A 22,737-nucleotide genomic window follows, 5' to 3' on the forward strand; every position below is an offset into this window, starting at 1 on the left:
GATTGGCACCAGCACCCCTCCTGACCCCACTAAGGGACCAGGGTGTAAAGAAAATGGATGGATGGATGGATGGATGGATGGATGGAAATGCCCTCAGTTTCCCGTGTCCCAAAAAAAAAGAAAAAAAAAAAACAGAAATTTGGACCTGGTGAGCCGATCAAACAGAACAAAACGGTACAGCAGGGGGCCAACCCTATACAGGGCCGTCGAAGCCTCTACTAGTACCGGACTAAAGCAAAAGAGAACCTAATGCAAAAGAAAGATCGAAACCAGGACAACCTGTCCCACCAGGCCAAAATCACAATGAAAAAGCAAGCAAACAAAGGCTAACAGAGCATGGCAGGTTGGAAACGTCAGCTGCGGCCCACAGCGACTGGACGTGCGCACACCGCGTCAAGACGCGTCCCTGGTGGTGGTGGAGCAAGCGGAAGGGCGGAGATCCAACATGTCGAAACCCAGCCTATTTATAGGCGGACCAACAGAGCCACAAGTTATTTGTCACATTATGGTGACAGTTTTAATAAATATGAAAAATCTTATTTTTGTTAAAGTTACATAGTGACTTTAACAAGTCACTCTGTTAAAGTCATATGACTAAAGTCACATGACTTTAGTCATATAAATCTACTTGACTTACTCAGCCAAGTAGATGACAGAGTAAAACTGCCATCTACTTTGTGAGTATAACCCTTTGCTAGTGGGTTTCCTGGTTGTCTGCCCCACCTTTGCGACAGAGGAACAAAGAATACAACCACAGGAGGCAGGACTAAGAGCAGAGCCCAGGCACTTCTTCCACAGTCCATCAGAGCTCCCATCCATCATGTTGGGTTCTGTGCTTCTCCTGTGCCTCTGCATTTTATTCCTGTTATTCCAGCTCAAACCTCGGCGACCCAAGAACTTCCCCTCTGGACCCCCCACGCTGCCGTTGGTGGGGAACCTTTTCAACCTCAGCCAGGAGAATCCGCTGAAGGACTTGGAGAGGGTAAGAAACATAAATTAACTTTTAATTGTGCTCTTTGAAATCAAGTGTAAAATATGTTTTGAAATTGTACTTTTTTGCTGGAACACTTTCGTTTTGTAAAAAATTTAAAGAAATTGTTCTGAAATGTACCAAAGTTTAACATATGTAAGCCGTGGTGGGGAAAGTAGCCAAACAATGTACTTAAATAAAAGTACAAATAAACAGACAAAAATGTACTGTAGTAAAAGTAAAAGTACCATATTAACATTTTTTAATCCTAGAAGTTCATGCTTTCAGGGGAGGCAAAGGAGGTTCAGGAGTGTCCAGGAGTCGACTTTTGACCCGGTTAACTGGAATGAATCTTTTAAATAAGGCGCTGGGTGGCGCAGGTCTTCTGGATGATGACCCTTAGTAGACTCCATTTTGGGTGTTAGTGATTCTGCAGGTGCTGCGACCCGCCTTGCTCTTCTGTAGGGAGGGTGGCGCTACTTTCCCACTTTACAATGGACCAGTTCCCCTCTCGCCATTGATTACTTTCAAACTAACAAACAAATCAAAAAAGCGCAACACGTCCTGGATGTAATGTGTGACACAACACTTTATTGAAATGCAGTGAAGTAAAAAATACAGATACTTGCTGTAAAATGTAGTGGAGTAAAAGTCGAAAGTACCCACAATTAAATCTACTTAACAAAGTACAGATACATGAAAAATGTACTTAAGTACAGTAACAAAGTACAAGCACTGTGTTACGTCCCACCGCTGTATTTAACTAGAGTTCTCTCTGCTGAATACAGACGTTATCATTGCGTAACAGGTTGGTGCATTCTTGGAAAGCAGCCCGTCTCTGTCATTAATACACTGTAAAAAGTCTTACCTTATTTCTGATCTAATGCTTTTATCCAGTCTTTTTACTGAAATGATCAGAATGAAACTCAAATGCATTCAATATTTTTCTGTATTTCCAGCCTATAAGGTCCAGTTTGCTCAGAAAAATGACTTTTATTTGTGCATAAACATGATATAAGTGCAGAAGTCGGTTAGAGCTGACCTCCTACACACTTGGCATGTTTCCATCAGGGAGTGTTTTGTCATTTGTATGCTTTGTGAACCGATTACTGGGTGGGTCTATTACGACTGATTAATGATACCTTACTGAAAGATAATGAGGTTGAGACATTTCACGTGTCAGCTTCTGACACTGACTCATTTAAAATATGTGTGTTTGCTTCAAACATTATATTTTCAGACTTTGGGATGTTTTTGTTGTAAGCTGAGTCCTGGACCAGTTAATGCTGTTCTTTTTACATTGACTATTATATTAAATGAATGCATTCTGAACAAAAAAGTTAATGTCTCCTTTATCTGTGAAGAGGTGATAATTTACATGGCATCAGCTGGACAGGCTTTAAGAGACCCTATTCATAAAACAATGTTTTTTCTACATTTGAAAGTATTTTGTCATTTCTAATGACCCTGCACGAGTTTCTGACTTTTATTCACATACAGGAAAATGGCTGAACAGAACAACATATTAACATAATATAACTCAATGAAATGTGATTGTTCTAATGCAGTGATTTAGGATTTTTCACTGAAAATGGTCCAACTGTGACAAAGTACTGATTTAATAGTTTCTAATATTGGTATTTACTGTTAAAATGACATTCTGTGTTTTCCTAACAGTTCAGGAACGCATATGGAAACGTGTACAGTCTGTTCCTTGGTCGCAGACCCGCTGTGGTCCTGAACGGGCTGAAGGCCATGAAGGAGGCCATAGTGACCAAAGGTGCTGATTTTGCTGGAAGACCACAAGACATGTTTGTAAATGACGTCACCCAGAATAGAGGTAGGTATTACATCCCAGAAGCATCCTGAAGCATTTAAGAGCTGATTAAGAGGGAACCATATGCGTCAAACACATACGGTCCCCAGCTTCTTATGTGGCCCTCTAGACTCTGGAAGTATGCATAAATAAAACATATTTATGCATACAGTTCTGTGCTTTAATATTATATTCATCAGTAATTACATTAGTTAATGCTTCCACTTTTACTGTGATCATGGAAATTCACGCAAAATCAACAAATTGTGACTTTTTTTCAACAAACTGAGTTTACTGAAAAATTTCCAGTAAAATGGTCAGAAACATTGGCTGAAGTGATGGCAACTCCTACCTGCAGGTGGCAGTATATTTTACTTCTGCACTTCTGACTCGGTCTTACTTGATGTCAAGTTCTGGTTTGTGATCAGTTATTTGCAAGTAATAAAAAGTCACATTTATTATCATACTTAAATGCAAATATTGCAACGTTTCTTGCAAATATTTCTAAATTTGCACCAAAAAAGTTTTTATTGTAATGACAAAAAAAATCACTGAAACAATTGTGACATTCTAGAGGGACTGATGAGTTTGAAACTGTTCAATATCATTTCATTTTAAGAAGAACTTAAGAATCAAGAGCAGAGACGTTTCTAACAGTTTATCGAGTTTATTGATACAATCTGACACAACCGGCCCTTTAAGAACATTCATGATCCTCATGTGGCCCAAATGAAAACGAGTTTGTTGCCAGCATATGAGATACGGTCAACAATTTCTATTTTTTCAGAAAGATAAAGAGAAATGAGAAACTCCAAAAATCATTTTAGGTGGCGTAAAAATGGGAACGAGCCATTGCTGTTTCTAGGCTAAATGTCTTGGAAGATATGAATTAAAATTTAAGATTTTATAAGAAAAACACATTTTTATACAAAACCCCGGGGTCTTAGAGTACTATGGAGTATCAAGCCATATTAATAAAGTCATAATATTACAAGAATAAAGTCTAAATAATATAAGAATAAAGTCATAACATTTTTTCAAAGACAGACTGAGAAATTTTGAGATTAATCTGAGAAATCTTTTAGGAAAAACTTGAAAATTTTTGAGTTTCAAACATGAAAGATTTTTGAGTTTTGAAACTCAGAAATTTCAATGTTTATCTAGAAAAGAGATTTATCTCAGCATTTCTGAGTTTTTGACTGTTCAAACTGAGAAATTTCCGAGTTTTGTTTCTAGAATTTTTCTGAGATTAACCTAAATATTTCTGAGTTTTTACTCACTGGTGGCCAACTTGTGCATGGAAAGCCATTGTAATCCTTTGTATTGATTCCATTCCTTTCTTTCAGCTCTAATCTGACATAAATATGTAGAAAATCTATTTTGTGAGTGTAAATCTTTGTTGTGTTCCTATGTTTGTTTCAGGAGTGATTCTGGCAGACTACGGTCTGAGATGGAGAGAGCATCGGCGCTTTGCTCTGATGACCCTGAGAAACTTTGGTCTCGGAAAAACGTCAATGGAAGACAGAATTCATGATGAGATTCAGTTCACAATCAAAACTCTAGAACAGAGCACAGGTATTTCATCTTGTGTGCATCCTTTACTTTCTGCAACATTTGCATGATCAAAAATGATGTGTTTCTTAAATTTCTCTCATTTTAATTAATTTTATTTAATCAAATTATTTTAGCAGGCGGCACACTGAGTCCCCAGGTTATGTTCCATAATGCAGCCTCCAACATCATCTGCCAGGTTTTGTTTGGTAAACGCTATGAATACAATGATGAGCTGATTAAAATCATTGTTCAGTGCTTCACCGAGAATGCAAAGATTGCCAACGGACCCTGGGCCATGGTGAGTCAAAGTCCATCTCTGAGTTGCTAGAACTAAATCATATATTTCAATTTTTCCTGCCGAATCGATGGAAATCTTGGTTATAACTCAAGTCTTTCTGCCAGATATCCATTATAACAAACCTTTTAACCTCGTCTGTTAAAACAAGGCCTTTCTGTGTTCATCTTAGCTTAAAATTGTAGTATTTGCTTGTTGTAGTTCAGGTCAGATCAGTCTCCTGTTTGAATTCAGATGCCATACTTATGAAATAAATCTGTTCATACCAGTTGGTGTGAAACAAACCAGAATTTATGAGGAATATAACTTAATGTCTTGTTTCTCTTTGCAGCTTTACGATTATCTTCCCATAACTCGCTATTTGCCGCTGCCATTCAGAAATGGCTTTAGAAACTACAAGGTAATGGAACAAAGCTTCTACTAAGCTAAACACATGTTTGGGGCGGGGAGATGAGCGTTATAGCAAAACCGTAATGCTTCACTTGTGAAAGTAAATCTGTCACTTTCAGGTAACAATTCACTGCTGGGCAGTCGACATTAAATAAAAAGTACACAAGCAAACACAGCATTTCCTGGATCTCACCTGCCTCTTGTCTTCGGGTGTTAATGATAGAAATCTCCATTTTTTTTTTGCTTTGAATGGCTTTCCTGTTTAGACTTGTCAGAATATTGCAATGGAGTTGGTGAAGGAGCACAAGAAGACCAAAGTCCCCGGTGAGCCTCGGGACTTCCTAGACTGCTACCTGGATGAATTGGATAAGGTGTGTATGTAACAAAAGTCAACCCTATTTAAAACATGAAAGCTGTGTTCAGTCAGGCTTCATAACATCATAAAACTAATCCACGTCCTGCATCTGAAGAAACGCACCAATCAGAGCCAAGAGGAGGATCTTAGTGCTGTCAATCATGCTTATGTAAAAGCTGCTAAATGTGCTAATTGTGGAGAAACAACTACACTGTTTATCCTTCATCATCCATGGCCATGCGAACTAGCGTGAGCATTCATGACATTCTTGGATTGATATTAAATTGGTTTAGTTATCTGACATGTATGCATGAGGCTTGTATCCAACAAAAGTTGACTTTAATTTGAAATGACCGAAGGATGTAATTTTCTGATGCTCCTGGTGCATTTCTTAAAGTATAACTAAGGGTAATTATCTTATATGAGTTTGCTTTACATTTTTCTGTGTCCCCGTCTGCAGAGGAAGGATGACGGTTCTTCATTTTCAGAGGAACTGCTCATAAACTACATTCTGGATCTTCATTTTGCTGGGACTGACACCACCTCCAACACTCTGCTCACAGGCTTTCTTTACCTGATGAACTACCCACACATACAAGGTAGCCTCAACAACGTTTACATGCCTGTAAATGCAATGTTTTAGTGTCAGGTTAAATGTAGCAATCTTTTTCTTGTTCACTACAAAACCATCTGTTTTCTCTTGCTGCTTCTTGTGGTTTTAAAATGGTCTTAGGCTGATCTAGTATTTAAATATTTAGATCTGAGGTGCATTATGACTCTTGGTTTTTGAGTCATAAAAACAAGGGTCATATTCTTATTGTCACAGTTTTATTTGGTGAACCTGAGAGTCTTATTTGACCTCAAAGTGAAAGTTTAAGAGTGGGAAAAGATTAAGGAAGAGGAAAAAAAAAACAAAGTAGAAAATAATTCCTTCTGTCATCTTTGTGACCGTTTGATTTCACTGCTGCTTCAGTTTTGCTTTAATCATCTGACTATTCAGTATTCTCCTTACATGAGACGGGGATAAGTGTGATTTATTACGGTTTAAGTTGTGCAGTAACATGCAGCAACTCTGGATTCCTCAGAGCGATGTCAGCAGGAGATCGACCAGGTGCTGCAGGGGAAGGATCGGGCCAGCTTTGAGGACAGACTCAGCATGCCTTATGTGCAGGTAGAGCCATCAGATGATTTATTTTGATTCCTATTCAGAATGTCAGGCACGACTTGTAGCAACAAAACAGAAAGCAGTTTTTTAAAAGCAGTTTGGGAAGCTGCACTCACCTCCAGAGGTCGCTCTTGTAACTCTGGTTATGATACATGATCTCAAAGAGACAAACTGAAGAACTTTATAAATTAAACAGATGTTTGCATAAAAAATCTGGTTTTCAGAGCTTAAAAAATGATATGCTTGGACTGTTTTCCAATGGTAACTTTAAGCCATTTTGTTTTTCTGGTTTTATTTGTCTTTGCTTGAATTTAATGACAGAAATTTTGTTAAATCAGGCTGTGATCCATGAAATCCAGCGGATTGCCAACACGGTTCCTCTCAGTGTCTTCCACTGCACGACTAAGGACACAGAGCTCATGGGATACACCATTCCCAAAGTGAGTTAAACATTAATGACTTCCCAAGAACAGCAATGCCATCATGTTGTCTTTTTGGTTTCAGGGTACAATGATCATCCAGAACCTGAACTCAGTGCTGAGAGAAGAAGGACAGTGGAAATTCCCTCATGAGTTCAACCCTGAAAACTTCCTGAATGAGCAGGGAGAGTTTGTCAAACCTGAGGCCTTCATGCCTTTCTCTGCAGGTACAATGAAATAAGGGCCATCGCAGATAGAAAATAAAAGGAGTAAATGTCCGCCAATAAACTGTGAAATTTTGAGATTAATTTCAGAAATTTTCTAGAAAAACAATTCTGAGTTTCAAAAGTCAAGGTTTTTTTTTTTAGAAAGATTCTGGGATTGATCTAAAATTTTCCGTTTTTCTTGCAAATTTTCAACTTTTGAAGTTCAGAAATTTTCAAGATTTTTCTAGAAATGTTTTGAGATTAATCTAAAAATTAGTTTCTTTCATGCAAATTTTTGACTTGGAGCTCAGAAATGTACTTGTTTTTTCTAGACGATTTCTGAGATTATTCTTTATGGGAAATTTAAAGAGTTTCTCACTTTATCCGTTTATCATCAGATTATTTTGAAAGGATCAACTTATCAATGTCTTGTCAATCAGAGTCAGAATACATTGATAGATGTTAGTTTATTTATTATGGATAATATACCAACTTTCATCTTCCTCTCTTCCGTTGGATATTATCGGTTTCCACCTCAGCCTATCCTTCACATCCTCCTCTTTAGATACTGTTTCGCTAAATACCTGAATGTTTTTGAAGTCTTCCTTTTTTGTCTTCCCTGTTTGTTCTATCACACATCGAAAACATCTCAGCCTTCCTAAGTTCATCAGAAAAACTCAACCTAAGTGAGCTTCTGATTTACTCCTTTCTGGTCTTTTCTTTTTTGGGCCCTCTCAATGAAAATCTGAACATCTCCGCTGTGTTTTCCAGTAGCCATTGTACAGCGTTAAAACCAGCTGACCAAATGTGCTGGAGCTCAGCTTAGGTTGAGAGGTACTGGTGTTCTGCCTGCTGATTTATGACTTTACATGCTGGAGGTTTTTGAAACGGCTCATTTTCCAAACACCAAAGAATATGAATTTATTGCCAAAAGACTTTGGGGTGTTTTTAGGAGCAGTAGAAACTAAAATTGAAGTACAAAAAAGGTACAAAATGTGAACTTTTGCATAATATGTCCCCTTTATTTTTTACCTCAAATGGAGATGGGATCTTTTTAATGTGGAAGCTGCAATATATTTATCAGACCAGCCAATGTATTTCATTTGTATACTCTTCAAATGCAAATTTTTCTGGATGTTTGTCCCAGATTAGAGGAGTATGAAACCCGAATGCTGGTTCTTCATGTTTGGTTCTGGATTTGGGGATGCAGAACAGACCAGAACCAGAAGGTCTGAGTGGTCGATACAACAACAGATCTTTAATGTATCCTGGTGCTAAGCCATTCAATACGGTGATTTATAAACGAAAGTATTTTAAAGTGTTTTCTGAGCCAGTGGACTTCAGAACCGCGGTGATGTGTTCTGTCTTCCAGGGTTTTACTGGCCCTGATACCAGGAACCGTTCAGAGTTGTGTCCTTGGCCTCGGCATGCTGAACGACAAGGACAGGCTTTCCTTTGAGCTCAAACCACACCCTGATACTGTTGTTGTATTTAATACCAGAGTTTATATGAAGCAAAGCACAATAACAATGCTCAGTATTCAGAATAGATTAAGTGGAAAATAGTTGAAAAAACCAATAACACTTTATTTTGGAGGTATTTTAGGTGGGTCATACTGGTCCCAGTAAAGATCACCTAAGTTTGCCTCTGGTAGAACAGATGGTTTCTGCCCTCTTTATCTACGGCGTCAGCTTATCAGTGGACTTTACATCTGACCCAGATAGTTCTTGTCAGACCCAGTCTGAACTTGGTCCTTTACCTTTTTTACATTGATGGCTTCATTCACCTTTCATACAGAGAAACAAAGTCCTTAAACAAACTGGGCAGAGCTAGCAGCAGCAGCAGCAGCAGCACCTTCATTCTGTTGCTGCATGTCAGAATTGTCTGTTTTCCTCATTGAAACATGTTTGTGTCAATCTTTCTGCTATGGATTTTTGTTTGGTTCGTCATCATCCTGTTCAAATCTCAGAGGCCAAAGAACTTCCCACCAGGACCCCCCATCTTGCCTGTCCTGGGGAACCTTTTGAACCTGAGCCTGGAGAACCCATTGAAGGACTTTGACAGGGTAGGAAATCAATGCAGTTTGTTGTTTAAATGACAGTAGCGACGTTTGATTTAGGATTGCAAGAGTTCCAGTAAAGCTGAATGGTGAAATCAATACACTTGAGAAGTGTTAATACTTCTGTAGGAAACTGCTTTTACGAACTATAAGTGATTAGATAATATCAGCAAAACTGTGCACACTTGGAATAAAGCCATCCAGTGTTAGAGTTTATGCACAGAGGACTTGATAAGCCAGTGTTTGCATTGTTCTTGTTCGATAAATAATATTCTAGATAAAGAAAACAATATTTAAACCTCACTTTTGTCCTTCTAAAACAGATCTACGTTACTACAGATGTAACACAGATGGTGCATTTTCAGATTTTACAATGACTATATCTGGATATATTGATAAGGAGTTATTATTCAATGATAAGGTTTCATTTTAACATTTTGTGAATTTTCTTTTAAATCTTGAACTGCTGCATAGCCAGGGTTAAATAATTCAGAAAAGTTGTCAGAAACAGGATGGTGAACAGCTGACAGAGTTTATATCAGCATGAAATAAATGATACACATATAATTAAATGTTCACAACACAATTCACTTCAAATTGTTTTTGTGCAGCCTTGTTCAGTAAATCAGAATATTATTGAAAGTTTATTCATTTTGGTAACTCAATTCACTAAGTCAAACTGATTATATAGATTAACTATGCTAAGACTTATTCTTTCAAGACTTTAAATTAGATAATTATGATGATTTTTCATTAAAGTTAATCTAAACATTCAAGATTAGAATGTTAGATCACAATTGAAACAGTTTTTTTTAATACAGAAATGTGAGCTGAATGTAAGAGATGTTATTTTCAAATCTGACTAACAAGAACATTAATTGCATTTATTGAATATCACTGTAATATGCATCTCAATAAATCATGACATCAAAGCTAATTTGTTTTAATTTTTCAATAGAGAAATTGAATGTTATGCAGAAAATTTTAATAATTATAACATGATGTATATAGTTTAAAAACAAAGTGAAATACTCAAATGTTATGAAAAACAAAATTTAGATCATCAACTAGAAGCTGAAATGAACAGAAACAAATAATTTTAGAGCTAGCATAAGTAACTAATCTACAAGAGTTACAGTTGCGGAAATAAACCAATGAAATGAATCCACTTTTTAATATTTTGAAACTTTGAATGATACACTTGTATGCAAATCTTAAATTACAGAACAACACCAAGGATGGACAGGTGTTTAAAAATCACTGACATTTTTATTTTTCCCTCCCAGCTGAGCAAATCTTACGGAAACATCTACAGTATTTACATCGGTCCGAGACCCTCTGTGATTCTGAACGGGCTGAAGGCCATGAAAGAAGCCATGGTGATCAAGGGTCTGGATTTCTCTGGACGGCCCCAAGACTTGTTTGTGAACGATGTTTCCTGCAGGAATGGTAGGTATTACATTACCTGAGATAAACAATGTCTGAGGGCTTATTTTTTATGCTTTTTACCATTTATATTGGTCCCGGTTTGATCACACTTGATTCAAATATTTGGTTTCTTTTCACAAAGTTCTGGGTAACACTTTATTTGAAGGGGGGTGAATAAGACTGTCATGACACTGTCATAAACATGATATAACACCTGTCATAAACATGATATAACACATGTCATAAACATGATATAACACCTGTCATAAACATGATATAACACCTGTCATAAACATGATATAACACATGTCAAGAACATGAATAAGCCTTTATGAATATTTATGACTGTTGTCATAAAGTGTCATTTGGTAAATTATGACTCTTTTAATACAAAGTTGACATTATTCAAAATTTCTTTGTTATGACAGCTTGACATTAACCAAGAAATCATTATTGATTCATACGGGTCGATCTCTTCAGCATCCATTTTGTTTGTGTATCTTTCTCTTGCACGTTGGCCAAGCGTGTCCACATATTTTCTTTTTGTTGGTCTCGAAGCCGTCGTTCCGCTATGCATTGCAGCTGCTCTTGCCTACAAAGATGATGCGAATCACTTCCGGTTCAGACTTGTGGAATCTGTGTATTCTGAAAATATGAAAGCGCATAGAGAGCTAACGATAAAAACAGAGGCAACCTGGTCATAGAGAGGTTTAGAGGCTAAAAGAATACATGTGAATGTGTTTCTGTGTTGCTGCAGGTGGTGTTGGAGTGATTCTGGCAGATTATGGCCCAAGCTGGCGGGAGCATCGCCGCTTTGCTCTGATGACTTTGAGGAATTTCGGTCTGGGAAAGAAATCAATGGAGGACAGAATTCATGATGAGATTCAACACACCATTAAAACCCTGGAGGGCAGTATCGGTACGTCACTGGTTACTCTCTGGGTTCTGTTCTGTAGCCTGTTTTAAATGGCTGTTTTGACTTTCATGCAGGTAAAACTCTGAGTCCTCGGGTCATGTTCCATAACGCCGCTTCCAACATCATCTGCCAGGTTCTGTTCGGAAAGCGCTATGAGTACGACGATGACATGATCAAAACGATTGTTAAGTGCTTCACTGAAAACGCCAAGATAGCCAATGGGCCCTGGGCCATGGTGAGTTAAAGGGCACACCTCTGCCCCTTAAGTAGAAGGTTTAATTCATAATGCTATCAAAGTCTTGCATGTAATAGATATTTGTGATGCAATGTGCTGATATATACATAAACATGGGGCAAGAAGTTACAATTAAAACCCACAACTTTCCGATTGTAAAACTTTTACTCTTGGCTCTGAGTCACAGCCGGCTGTTATGTCACTTACTGATAAAATGCATGATATCTGGCTGTTAAAACTTTTTCTGCCAGCAGGGTGATTTGTATGACAGCATATTAGGGCTGTCATACAAGCCCTAATCTGTCTAATCTGTCTAATCTGTCTAAAAATGACAGATTTTTAGATTAATCCCAGAATGGAAATTTTTTAATTTAAAAAATTAAAAAATTTAATTTTTTAATTAAAAAAGTTGAAAATTTGCCATGAAAACCTCAGAAAACGTCCAAAAATTTAAATGTCTATGTACACTGCTCAAAAAAAATAAAGGGAACACTCAAATAACACATCCTAGATCTGAATGAATGAAATATTCTCATTGAATACTTTGTTCTGTACAAAGTTGAATGTGCTGACAACAAAATCACACAAAAATCATCAATGGAAATCAAATTTATTAACCAATGGAGGCCTGGATTTGGAGCCACACACAAAATTAAAGTGAAATGTTCCCTTTAATTTTTTGAGCAGTATATTTTTTTATAGAAAAATATACAATGGCGGAAATGTATTTCTCTATTTTTTTTTCTATTTATTTTTTTTCTATTTATTTTTTTCTTTTCTATCTGCACTGGCCCAAATATGCTGTGTGTAAATAAAACTGAAATAATTAGCTACTGGAAATAAATACCCATATTTCTCTCTAGATAATGTCATTTCTTTTTCTTTACAGATATACGATTCTATTCCCTTTTGTCGTAACTTCCCGCTGCCGTTCAGAAAGGCCTTTAAAAATGCAGAGGTAAAAACAAGATTTTTCTATTTCTGCATTTCCTGCCATTTTTGCTTCAGTTTCTCCATTGATGTTGTGAATTTTTTAAAACTTAATTTAGGAACTGTAAATAATTTGTTTCTAATCATTGTCAACTCAGAAAGTGAATATATAAAGTCTGTAAAACATTACATTTGTCTGACTGAGAAAACTTTTAGCAAAAGTTTTATGATGTATACCGTTTCCAAATATTCAAAATATTTTCTTTAGATTTGCCAGAACTACATTAACTGTTTGGTCACTGAGTACAAGAAGACCAGAGTTCCTGGGGATCCTCGACACTTTGTTGACTGTTACCTGGATGAACTGGAAAAGGTTTGTGAGTCATCCAACATAAGAAACTCGCTAAGTTTTTGTCTTCATTTATAATACTCATAAGCTGTCCTCTTTCCAGAGAAATGATGACGGATCCTCCTTTTCAGAAGCTCAGCTCATGATTTACAGCCTGGACCTTCACTTCGCTGGGACTGACACGATGTCCAACACCCTGCTGACAGGATTTCTCTACCTGATGGCCTACCCACACGTCCAAGGTATGCTTCAATTCAGGTTCCATCAACGTGTTTACTTGTAATTAAGTTCAGTCACCAGAAAGACACAAAATCTTATTTTTGTCTAATTTGTAGTGCAAATATGTTAGTACACTTGAAATAAGGCAAAACTAATTCACAAGTAACCTTTCAGTAAGATGTAGGAGTTTAATTTAAACAAATATTTCCTTGATGAAAACAATAATTACACTGGCAGATTATTTCACCTACAAGATGCTTCTCCCAGGTTATTCATCAAATGTTGATGAATATTTTTCATCAGTATTAAGAAATAATTTACTAGCCTTGTTGCAATAAGCAATCTTTCAATTAATCGCATGATAAATTAAAAGGAGCAAAATAATTTCCAATTTCATTATTTATGATTTTTCTCTTTTCTCTCTTTCTATCAAAACCTGGAGGACAAAAGTTTCCAGTCTGGTGATTTGGTCTCAACTAGCCTTTTTTTTTTAAGGACAATTTTGTTTACACACATTAATAACTTATTTTATTTGTTGTTTATGTTGTTTTGTTTATGTATTTTGGATATTTAAAATGTTAAATGTTCATTAGAATTTCAAGTTTATTGATCTTTGAGAATGTGTTCTTGCATTACTATGCCATTACCATTACATTGTGTGAAAATGGTCCTAAAACAACAATATTGTTGTTTATCGTAATAACTTCTGGGACAGTTTATTGTCCAGCAAAATTTGTTGTTGGCTTAAGCACTTGCTGAAAAGTTACTTATTTGTTAGTTTTGTCTTATTTGAGGTGTACTAGCATGTTTTCACTAGAAACTTGCCCAAACTTGGACCCAGCAGTTTGAGGGTGACGGTTGAGGGGTTCAAGACTCCCAACAGGAGTCATTTAAATTGGAAACATAACAGTGGTGCTGCAGGTTAAATAACTGGTCCAGAGCAGAAAAGCGTAGAAACGAATCATGTGGGATGTGGAACGACTGATGCGTTTGTATTCTTATTCCTCCCTCAGAACGATGTCAGCAAGAGATAGACCAGGTTCTGGAGGGAAAGGACCGGGTCTGTTTTGAGGACAGAAACAGCATGCCTTACGTCCAGGTACCATAGCATCAAAATATAACTTAGTAGCTCTGTCAGTTTGTTTTTTTCTCTTGTAGCCGCTTCCTATTTGATCTTGTTGTTTCATTTACCCGTTTGAATTCAAATTTATTAGTTGCAATAATGACCAAACAATTAAACTTACAAACACGTTTTATTGCTTCCAGTCAGAAATAGTGTTAGAAATCTTCCTTCATGCAGGCTGTGCTCCATGAGATTCAGAGGATTGCCAACACGGTTCCTCTCAGTGTCTTCCACTGCACCACGAAGGACACAGAGCTCCTGGGATACTCCATTCCCAAGGTAGGTCAGGAAAGTTTCTGCAAAAGGGACACTAATTAATGAAGACCATCTGATTTCGGCATTTGATATTCATAATTCTCTTCAGGGTACAATGATCATCCAGAACCTGAACTCAGTGCTGAGGGAGGAGGGACAGTGGAAATTCCCTCATGAGTTCAACCCTGAAAACTTCCTGAATGAAAAGGGAGAGTTTGTCAAACCTGAGGCCTTCATGCCTTTCTCTGCAGGTAAACTGAGATGTGTCACGGTTGAGGTAACCACCTTGAAGTGTGGGTTGGATCTCCTGGTTTCTCTCTTCCAGGTCCTCGGATGTGTTTGGGAGAAGGTCTGGCCCGCATGGAGCTCTTCCTCATCACGGTGACTCTGCTGAGGAAGTTTAATTTCATCTGGCCGGAGGATGCAGGAGAACCCGACTTTACTCCGGTCTATGGAGTCACTCTAACGCCGAAACCTTATCACATGAAGGTCCAACTGAGGTCCAAACAGTGAGGAGCAGAAACTAACCGCGTCTCCTTTACAAATGTACATAAAACTTTGTCAATTTTCCGCTAATGTTGGGGGGGAAAATAAATCCCAACTCTGATGTTGCCATTAAAATCATGGATGAAAAAGTTTAAGAGCATGCCGCGCCATCGTCCTTCCTCTACCTCCTGTTGTCTTCTTCATCTTTTCTGCCAGTAGTAGCGTCTGATTACTGATCACATGATTCGTGTGATGCAAAAACAGTGTTTCCATTTCAGTTTTAGAAAATACACAAATTTCTGTACATCCGTAAAACCACCTCATGCTAGCGCAAAAACCTTTTAACAAAAAATGTTTTACCAAAATTGTTGAGTTTCCATTAAGCAAATTTATCTTTGTAATTCCAATTTGCACAATTTTAAGGTCAATGCAAACGCAGTTACAGATGAGGAATAAAAGACTGAAAAAAAACTTCTAAATAATCAATGCATTTTGATACTAATGAATAAAAACTGACCTAAAAATCTTTTCAAGACCAAAGAGTTTTTATTCTTCCATTCAATTGTTTCTGTCTGAGTTTACATGTTACATGTTTTGTTCTATGGCTGGAAACTTGCAGCACACATTTGGAGAAACAACAGGGAAACAAATTACATTTAAGTTGGTATTTATTGAAAACATCCATTAACAGAGATGCAATAATGACCTAATAATAACATATAGTGTCATTATGAAAACTGGTCTGCAGACATTATTGGAGGGAATTTATTTGGATTTGTTTGAACTCTTTTTATCTGCTTTTTGCTTCATTTCTGCACCAGATTCACAAAGCAGATTCCACTAAATACACAGAGACAAACTTACCCATCAGTCCCAGTAGATGGCAGCATTTTGCATTTGGTTTTGTTTTAAGAGATGAAAAGTACAAAATGTTATTTGTAGTTTGTATGAATTCAGCAAATAGCTGTGAATTTGTCCCTGAAAATCCAGTTCCCTTTTATGAACAACTTAGTGCATCACTGTAGCACAGCACAGCAAGCTGCTATGTAGAAAAGCAGCAGTTTAAAACTCTAAAAACATAACACTATAGGTTTTCTTTTGCATTGAGTCATGTGGCACCTGTGCTCAAAAACATGTTTAAAAAACAATAAAACTTAAAATAAGTGAACACACACAAAACATTGAAATTATTGAGAAAAACTGAAAATATTTCTTTGAGCTGCAGCTAAATGTTTTTCTGCACCGAGAAGAACGAGATCATCATCACTGCTGATAAGGAATATTTCATGGTTGCGATCCAGAAGCCTGCACCCTGAACTTGCTTCTTCTTTCTCAATCTGATTCACAAAGCAGATTCCACTAAATACACAGAGACAAACTTACCCATCAGTCCCAGTAGATGGCAGCATTTTGCATTTGGTTTTGTTTTAAGAGATGAAAAGTACAAAATGTTATTTGTAGTTTGTACGAATTCAGCAAATAGCTGTAACCTGACATACTGACATAGTCAGTATGTCAGGTTACTTACTAAGATAAAAAATAACTAATACTAAAATGTTTTTTCAAAAAGATTTTTTTATGTGACGGTTTTGCCCAGATGTACCATGTTAGCCCAAAGAAAACTGTAACACCGCCCATATACATCACTTCCTGTAGCTGTAAACAGTTCTCCATTCATATTTGATTTCCTCCTTCGCTCTAAATACAAAGAATCAAAGTACACAAGCAAAGCACTGAGAGCTGAGCTGCTCTTTCATAAGAACTCGAGCAGCTTTGCGGTTCAGTTTAATCCAATCTGAACCACCATGTTTGTTTCTCTATTTCTGTTGGGACTCTGTGTTTTCTTCATTCTTCAACTCAAACCTCAGAGACCCAAGAACTTCCCACCAGGACCCCCCAGTCTGCCTCTGCTGGGGAACCTGCTGCATCTGAACTTAGAGAACCCCTTAAAGGACTTTGAGAGGGTAAGAAAATGTCTGGAGTAAACCCACTAACCCACACCTGGTTAACCTGGACTAAACACAGAGTATTACAGAAATGAAAAACTTTAACTCACAGTTTTGATGGGCTAATAAGGAGTGGGTTAAATATCCCATTTCTGTTGGTTTGGAACATCGTTTTGGTTTATCATGAGGAAAAAACATGGAAATATTGAAGCAACATCTGAAGATATGAGCCACATAGCTGAATGGGTCTTGGACAATGACGACCTAAACCATCAAATACGGACCTCAGAACAGCTAAATCCATGTTTCAGAGTGATGATCTCAGTTACATACCGCTGAAAAGATTTTTGTGAGCAAAGACCTGTTGTGAGGAATGGGCTAAAATTTCAGCAAACTGTTGTGTAAATTTTCTGGAAGTATGCCTGCATTTGACCCAAGTTGCATTTGCTACAGAAATATACGCAAACTTCTGAATTCAAAGAAACAAACTGTAACGTTTAGTTTTATTTAGTTTCGGTCAGAGAGAAAAAAAAGCAAAGGAACTTTTCACACAGGTTTTACGTCTGGTTTCAACTGTATGGGTTGTTCTCTAACGGGCTGATTCCTGGTTTTATTCTCTCTCGTGTCTTATTTCTATTTCTATTAAATTAGTTTTATTTCCCTTGAGATGTTTAGTTGTTATTTAGAAAATTGGTCATTCTTTTATTGTGATAACAAAAAAATACCTTTTCCTTATATAAACAGTTGACAAAAAGTTAATTTGGTTAAATATGGATTTTTATCTTTTTGTAGACAATTCACCATAAAATGCTTAGCTAGTTCTGTAAGTAACATGAGAATTAAAACTATGATGCATCTAATAAAAATGACTGTTGTGCTGTTTCCTTCCAGCTGAGGGCGTCGTATGGAAACGTCTACAGTCTGTTCATTGGTTCAAAACCAGCCGTCGTCATCAACGGGTTTGAGGCCATGAAGGAGGCGATTGTTGTCAAAGCTACAGATTTCGCTGGAAGACCCCAAGACCTTTTTATAAATGATGTCACCCAGAGAAAAGGTAGATGTGTAGATTTGTGATTTCATTCATTAACATGAGGTTCTTTTATCTCTGCAGTCATTGTAACACTGCAACATGATTTCATTTTTTTTATTTCTGTAAATGTAATCATTGTCTTTAATGTAAATCCTTTCATATAGATTGTCATTATCTTTGAACATGATTAGCTGGACTCTTTCTTGCAGGTGTGGTTATGGTTGATTATGGGCCGATGTGGAGGGAGCATCGCCGCTTTGCTCTGAAGACCCTCAGGAACTTCGGTCTGGGGAAAAAGTCGATGGAGGACAGAATCCTTGAAGAAATTCAACACACAGTTAAAACACTGGAAAAGAACAGCGGTAGGTTAAGCTCCCACATATTTCAACAAATTCCTGCTGTTTTTGTCCAGCCTGACGCTTTTAATTATTGGTGAAACTTTGTATCAGCTCTTAGACTGACAAGTTACTTTGAAGAAGAATATTTATATTATACTTTGTATTACAATTTGGCCAACACAAGAATGACTTTTAATTTTGAAATATTTCCCTTTTGGTTTTACTTTTTTGCTGCACTGTTCCTCCTGTGATGTTCAATAGGACTCCATTGGAAATGCATGGGTGTCTTTTTTGGCAAACCTGTTGTAAGTTAGAGCAGTAATCCAAATACTACACTTTTCTAAAATGTATGGTAACGACAGAAATGGGGAAAATACATAAATAAATAAAATAGTAAACTAAACGTTACATTTGACTGCTAACATTGTTAACTAATTAAAAAGAGTATAATTAGAATAGCTAAAAAGAAAAATGTAAAACTCTTTTACCTTCAAGTAAAAGAATCGTCTTTTTGCGCTGCAGCACAGAGAGCATGCACAAAATTGATGTAAACAATAACACGCAATGTGTTTATATCGTTTTACACCAACATTCACCCACACACTAATGCTGCAGTAAGTAATCATTAAGTAATTATGCTTGAGTCGTGTTTTTTTCCATCAGTTTTATTAAATGTTATGTCTTCACAGGTCAAACTCTGAGTCCTCAGGTCATGTTTCATAACGCCGCCTCCAACATCATCTGCCAGGTTCTCTTTGGGAAACGCTACAAGTACGACGATCAGACAATCAAGCTGATTGTTCGCTGCTTTGCTGAGATGACTAAAATAGCCAATGGGCCCTGGGCCATGGTGAGTTACTGGATGATTTTCAGACAAAACTAACTGACAAATGTGATTAATGCCAGAATAAAACAAGCAGTTAATGAAAGTATAAAAGATCAAAGTACAAGTGTTGTAAATAATGTCTGTTTCATCAGTTATGCCACTAATCTGATAAAAAGAGCCTTTGGTTTATAAACTGGAGCAAATGTTGCTTTTTGGTGCACCCCTGTGGTAATCTGCAAAAATGTCAAACTGGAATTAATGCAGTTTTGATCTATTAATTTAATTAGTTTTTTTTAACATGTGTAATCAGAATCTTGCTTTGAAACTTCCAGAAGCGTCATTTGAAATCTCTAACAAGAAATTAGCAGAACTTCCAGTCCTAAAAACTTCAACACAACTTTTTAAAGACTTCAGAAAACTTATGTATGCATAGAGAGCCTTGAAAAGTCTGATACAAATGGGAGCATGATTAACATTATCATTATAATTAGAATAACAAAGTGAAAAATAATTATTTCTGAAGTTTTCTGGGGAATTGATTGTAATAAATTTTATATTGGAGTGAAAGAGTGAAGGGAGTAAAATTGGCATGACATACCTTTCAGACATTTACTTGTTTAAGTTTGAAAATAGTCATTTTAAGTGTATTTACAGGTATTTATCATGGATGCAGGGATGTTTCATTTTCCTTCAACTCTACATGATGCTCTACTTTGGTTCATCACATAAAGATCTCACTAAATATATTAAAGTGATGAAATATGGAGATGTAATGTCACATTATGTATTAATGCTGTAATATTTTAATAATGTCATGAACTCAGGCTCCAATATATAGTAAAACATGTCTAAAAACACATAAGACACATTGTGCAATAATCAAACCAAAATGTAATAAAATCCTTGAACACATTTTGTAATACTTTCTGCCACATATGCAGTAACATTGTTACATTTTGGGCCAATTATAACAAAATGCGGTTTTACATTTTAAAGCTGATTCCATTAAAATGTTATATATTACATAATGCAGCGATACAGGAGAATAATTTATAAGTGCTATAATGCTAATGTCATGATGAACTTGTGCATACTGCATATGAAAAGTAAGATTCCTAAAACTCTGTGGCCCTGAATTGATTGAACTCTTTGTAATAACCGCCTGTCTTCACAGCTGTACGACTCTATCCCTTTAATCCGCCGCCTGCCGCTGCCCTTCAATAAAGCCTTTGAAAACATGGAGGTAATGACAGAAACACAACACAACCACAGACACATCATCCATGAAGGATAATGAAATAGTAATTAAATGTGACTGAAATTCTTTTGTACTTTAGATTTTTCTGAGTCATGCTCGGTGTTTGGTGAACGAACACAAGAAAACCAGAGTCTCCGGAGAGCCACGGGATTTTGTTGACTGCTATTTGGATGAATTGGAAAATGTGTGTAAATGCAACAAACTAAATTATGTTGTGTAAAATGAGATGAAGTTAGAAACTTTGTTCTTCAGATAGATTTTTCTCAGCCACAGATTTTCTGCTTATTTTAGTAAAAGCTGATAGAGCTTTCACTTTTTTTTGTTTGTCTCGAATGAATCACTTTCTGTTCTTCAGAAAAATGATGAGTCCATGTTTTCTGAGGAGCAGCTGAGAAGAATCTCTTTTAATCTTTACGTTGCTGGGACAGACACCACCTCCAACACCCTGCTGACTGCGTTTCTGTACCTCATGAACTACCCACACATCCAAGGTACGCCCTCATTTCTCAGACATTCCTAACTGTTTCTGCCATTTTCTGCGACGGTCCAGTCGTGGTTTACAGCATCTGCACAACATCACCTTTGTAATTCGAAACAGAGTAAATATGTTTTCATTGACAATAAAAACGATCCAGTTGATACCGCATTTTAAAATGAATTCAATCTAAACTTAATCATACAAAAGTGATAATCTATGTAGCAAAACTGAAACAAAATTGAAGTCTCTATATGTCAAAAACTAAGTACAGCCTTTCTGCTTCAGTAGAAAGTCACACATTGCTCTTTACATTGCTTGATTTTCATCAGCAACGATCCAGAACTACACGCTTTTTTTGTTTTTTTACACATCTTTAGTCTTTTCTTCTTAATCCTACTTTCTACATGTTTGTAGTTTACCAGTATTAAGACTTTGAACCTTGCAGACCACAGAGCACAGTTACTGACATATTCTCTTATAATTTAGAACAATGTCAGAAGGAGATAGACCAGGTTCTAGAGGGGAAGGACCGGGTCACTTTCGAGGACAGACTCAGTATGCCTTATATGCAGGTACACTGTGATGTCATCATTTACTGTTTGTAAATGACGGGTTGTTTTTCTGTGTTTGTTAAAACTGAAACTGTTATTTTAATATCATTCAAACAGTTTTTTGAAAATATGTTTCTGTCCAGGCTGTGATCCATGAAATTCAAAGGCTTGCCAACACTGTTCCCCTCAGCGCTTTTCACTGCACAACTAAAGACACAGATCTTATGGGATATTCCATTCCCAAGGTAAGTGGAAAGTCATCGATGAGCTTTGGCACCTCTTGGTGAACATGTGAGAACTTTTTTTTGTTGAACTTCAGGGTACAATGATCATCCAGAACCTGAACTCAGTGCTGAGAGAAGAAGGACAGTGGAAATTCCCTCTTGAGTTCAACCCTGAAAACTTCCTGAATGAGCAGGGAGAGTTTGTCAAACCTGAGGCCTTCATGCCTTTCTCTGCAGGTAAAACACAGGAAGTGATGTCACAACTGGAGATATAAAGCAGACATAGATTGAGTTATGCGTGAAAAGTGAAGACGGTTGTTTTTGTGCCTCAGGTCCTCGGATGTGTCTCGGCGAAGGTTTGGCTCGTATGCAGCTCTTCCTCATCACGGTTACCCTGCTGAGGAAGTTTAGCTTCATCTGGCCGGAGGAGGCGGGAAAACCAGACTTCACTCCAGTCTTTGGAGTCACTCTGACTCCTAAACCCTACACCATGAAGGTCAAGCTGAGGTCAAATCACTGAGGCTGTTTGTGTGAGCCACCAGAAACAGATTAAACGACTCCCTGGAATCTGCATATGGTTCATTCTTTGGTTTTTCTGTTTCAAAATAAACTGGAAAAAACAAAACATTCGATTTTTTTATTATTTTTTAAAGCTAAATTAGAAAAACAATAATTCCTTAACTAAAAAAGGGTATGTTTTTTTTTATTATTTTATTTATTTTTATTAAACTTTAAAAATGTAATAAAAAAATCACTTTGCAATTAAGATTCTAAAGTGAAATAATCTTCCAGTGTTTTTTGTTGGTGACTTTGAAACAAGACAAGATAAACACAGATGGTTAATAAATATGTGACAGAAAGTTGGAACTGCCAGCCGTTTTCAAGATTTAAGTTTGGTCCTTTTCCTAATAATTAT

At 36.8% G+C, this 22,737-nt stretch overlaps 2 protein-coding genes across 4 annotated transcripts; both read left to right on the forward strand.

The window, feature by feature from the left end:
• The first annotated feature begins 550 nt into the window (after window positions 1-550).
• Window positions 551-15,698, forward strand: LOC106904194 (cytochrome P450 2F2-like). 3 transcript variants are annotated; one of them, XM_088006131.1, is made up of 12 exons: window positions 551-982; window positions 2,648-2,810; window positions 4,209-4,361; window positions 4,478-4,638; window positions 4,967-5,035; window positions 5,292-5,396; window positions 5,841-5,979; window positions 6,466-6,551; window positions 6,884-6,985; window positions 7,050-7,191; window positions 9,140-9,235; window positions 10,516-10,645. In XM_088006131.1, the coding sequence occupies exons 1-11, from the start codon at window positions 821-823 to the stop codon at window positions 9,229-9,231; spliced, it is 1,374 nt and encodes a 457-aa protein (XP_087862257.1). In that variant the 5' UTR covers window positions 551-820; the 3' UTR covers window positions 9,232-9,235; window positions 10,516-10,645. The 3 variants fall into 3 exon arrangements, with proteins under 3 accessions (XP_087862257.1, XP_087862256.1, XP_014823882.2); XM_088006130.1 differs by having other exon boundaries at window positions 552-982; window positions 4,475-4,638; XM_014968396.2 differs by lacking the exons at window positions 551-982; window positions 2,648-2,810; window positions 4,209-4,361; ... (5 more) ...; window positions 6,884-6,985; window positions 7,050-7,191 and adding exons at window positions 11,415-11,576; window positions 11,648-11,808; window positions 12,698-12,766; ... (4 more) ...; window positions 14,794-14,935; window positions 15,010-15,698 and having other exon boundaries at window positions 7,669-9,235; window positions 10,516-10,678.
• A 1,222-nt stretch (window positions 15,699-16,920) lies between these two features.
• LOC106910632 (cytochrome P450 2D17-like) lies at window positions 16,921-22,446 on the forward strand. The gene is made up of 11 exons (XM_088006766.1): window positions 16,921-17,134; window positions 18,008-18,170; window positions 18,356-18,508; window positions 19,174-19,334; window positions 20,485-20,553; window positions 20,648-20,752; window positions 20,924-21,059; window positions 21,533-21,618; window positions 21,741-21,842; window positions 21,917-22,058; window positions 22,154-22,446. Exons 1-11 carry the CDS (start codon window positions 16,976-16,978, stop codon window positions 22,339-22,341), a joined length of 1,464 nt encoding a protein of 487 aa, XP_087862892.1. The 5' UTR covers window positions 16,921-16,975; the 3' UTR covers window positions 22,342-22,446.
• The last annotated feature ends 291 nt before the right edge of the window (window positions 22,447-22,737 follow it).

Source organism: Poecilia mexicana, unplaced genomic scaffold (genome assembly GCF_051168715.1).
Source record: "Poecilia mexicana isolate PSO_F unplaced genomic scaffold, ASM5116871v1 scaffold_6, whole genome shotgun sequence".
NCBI classification, from domain to species: domain Eukaryota; kingdom Metazoa; phylum Chordata; class Actinopteri; order Cyprinodontiformes; family Poeciliidae; genus Poecilia; species Poecilia mexicana.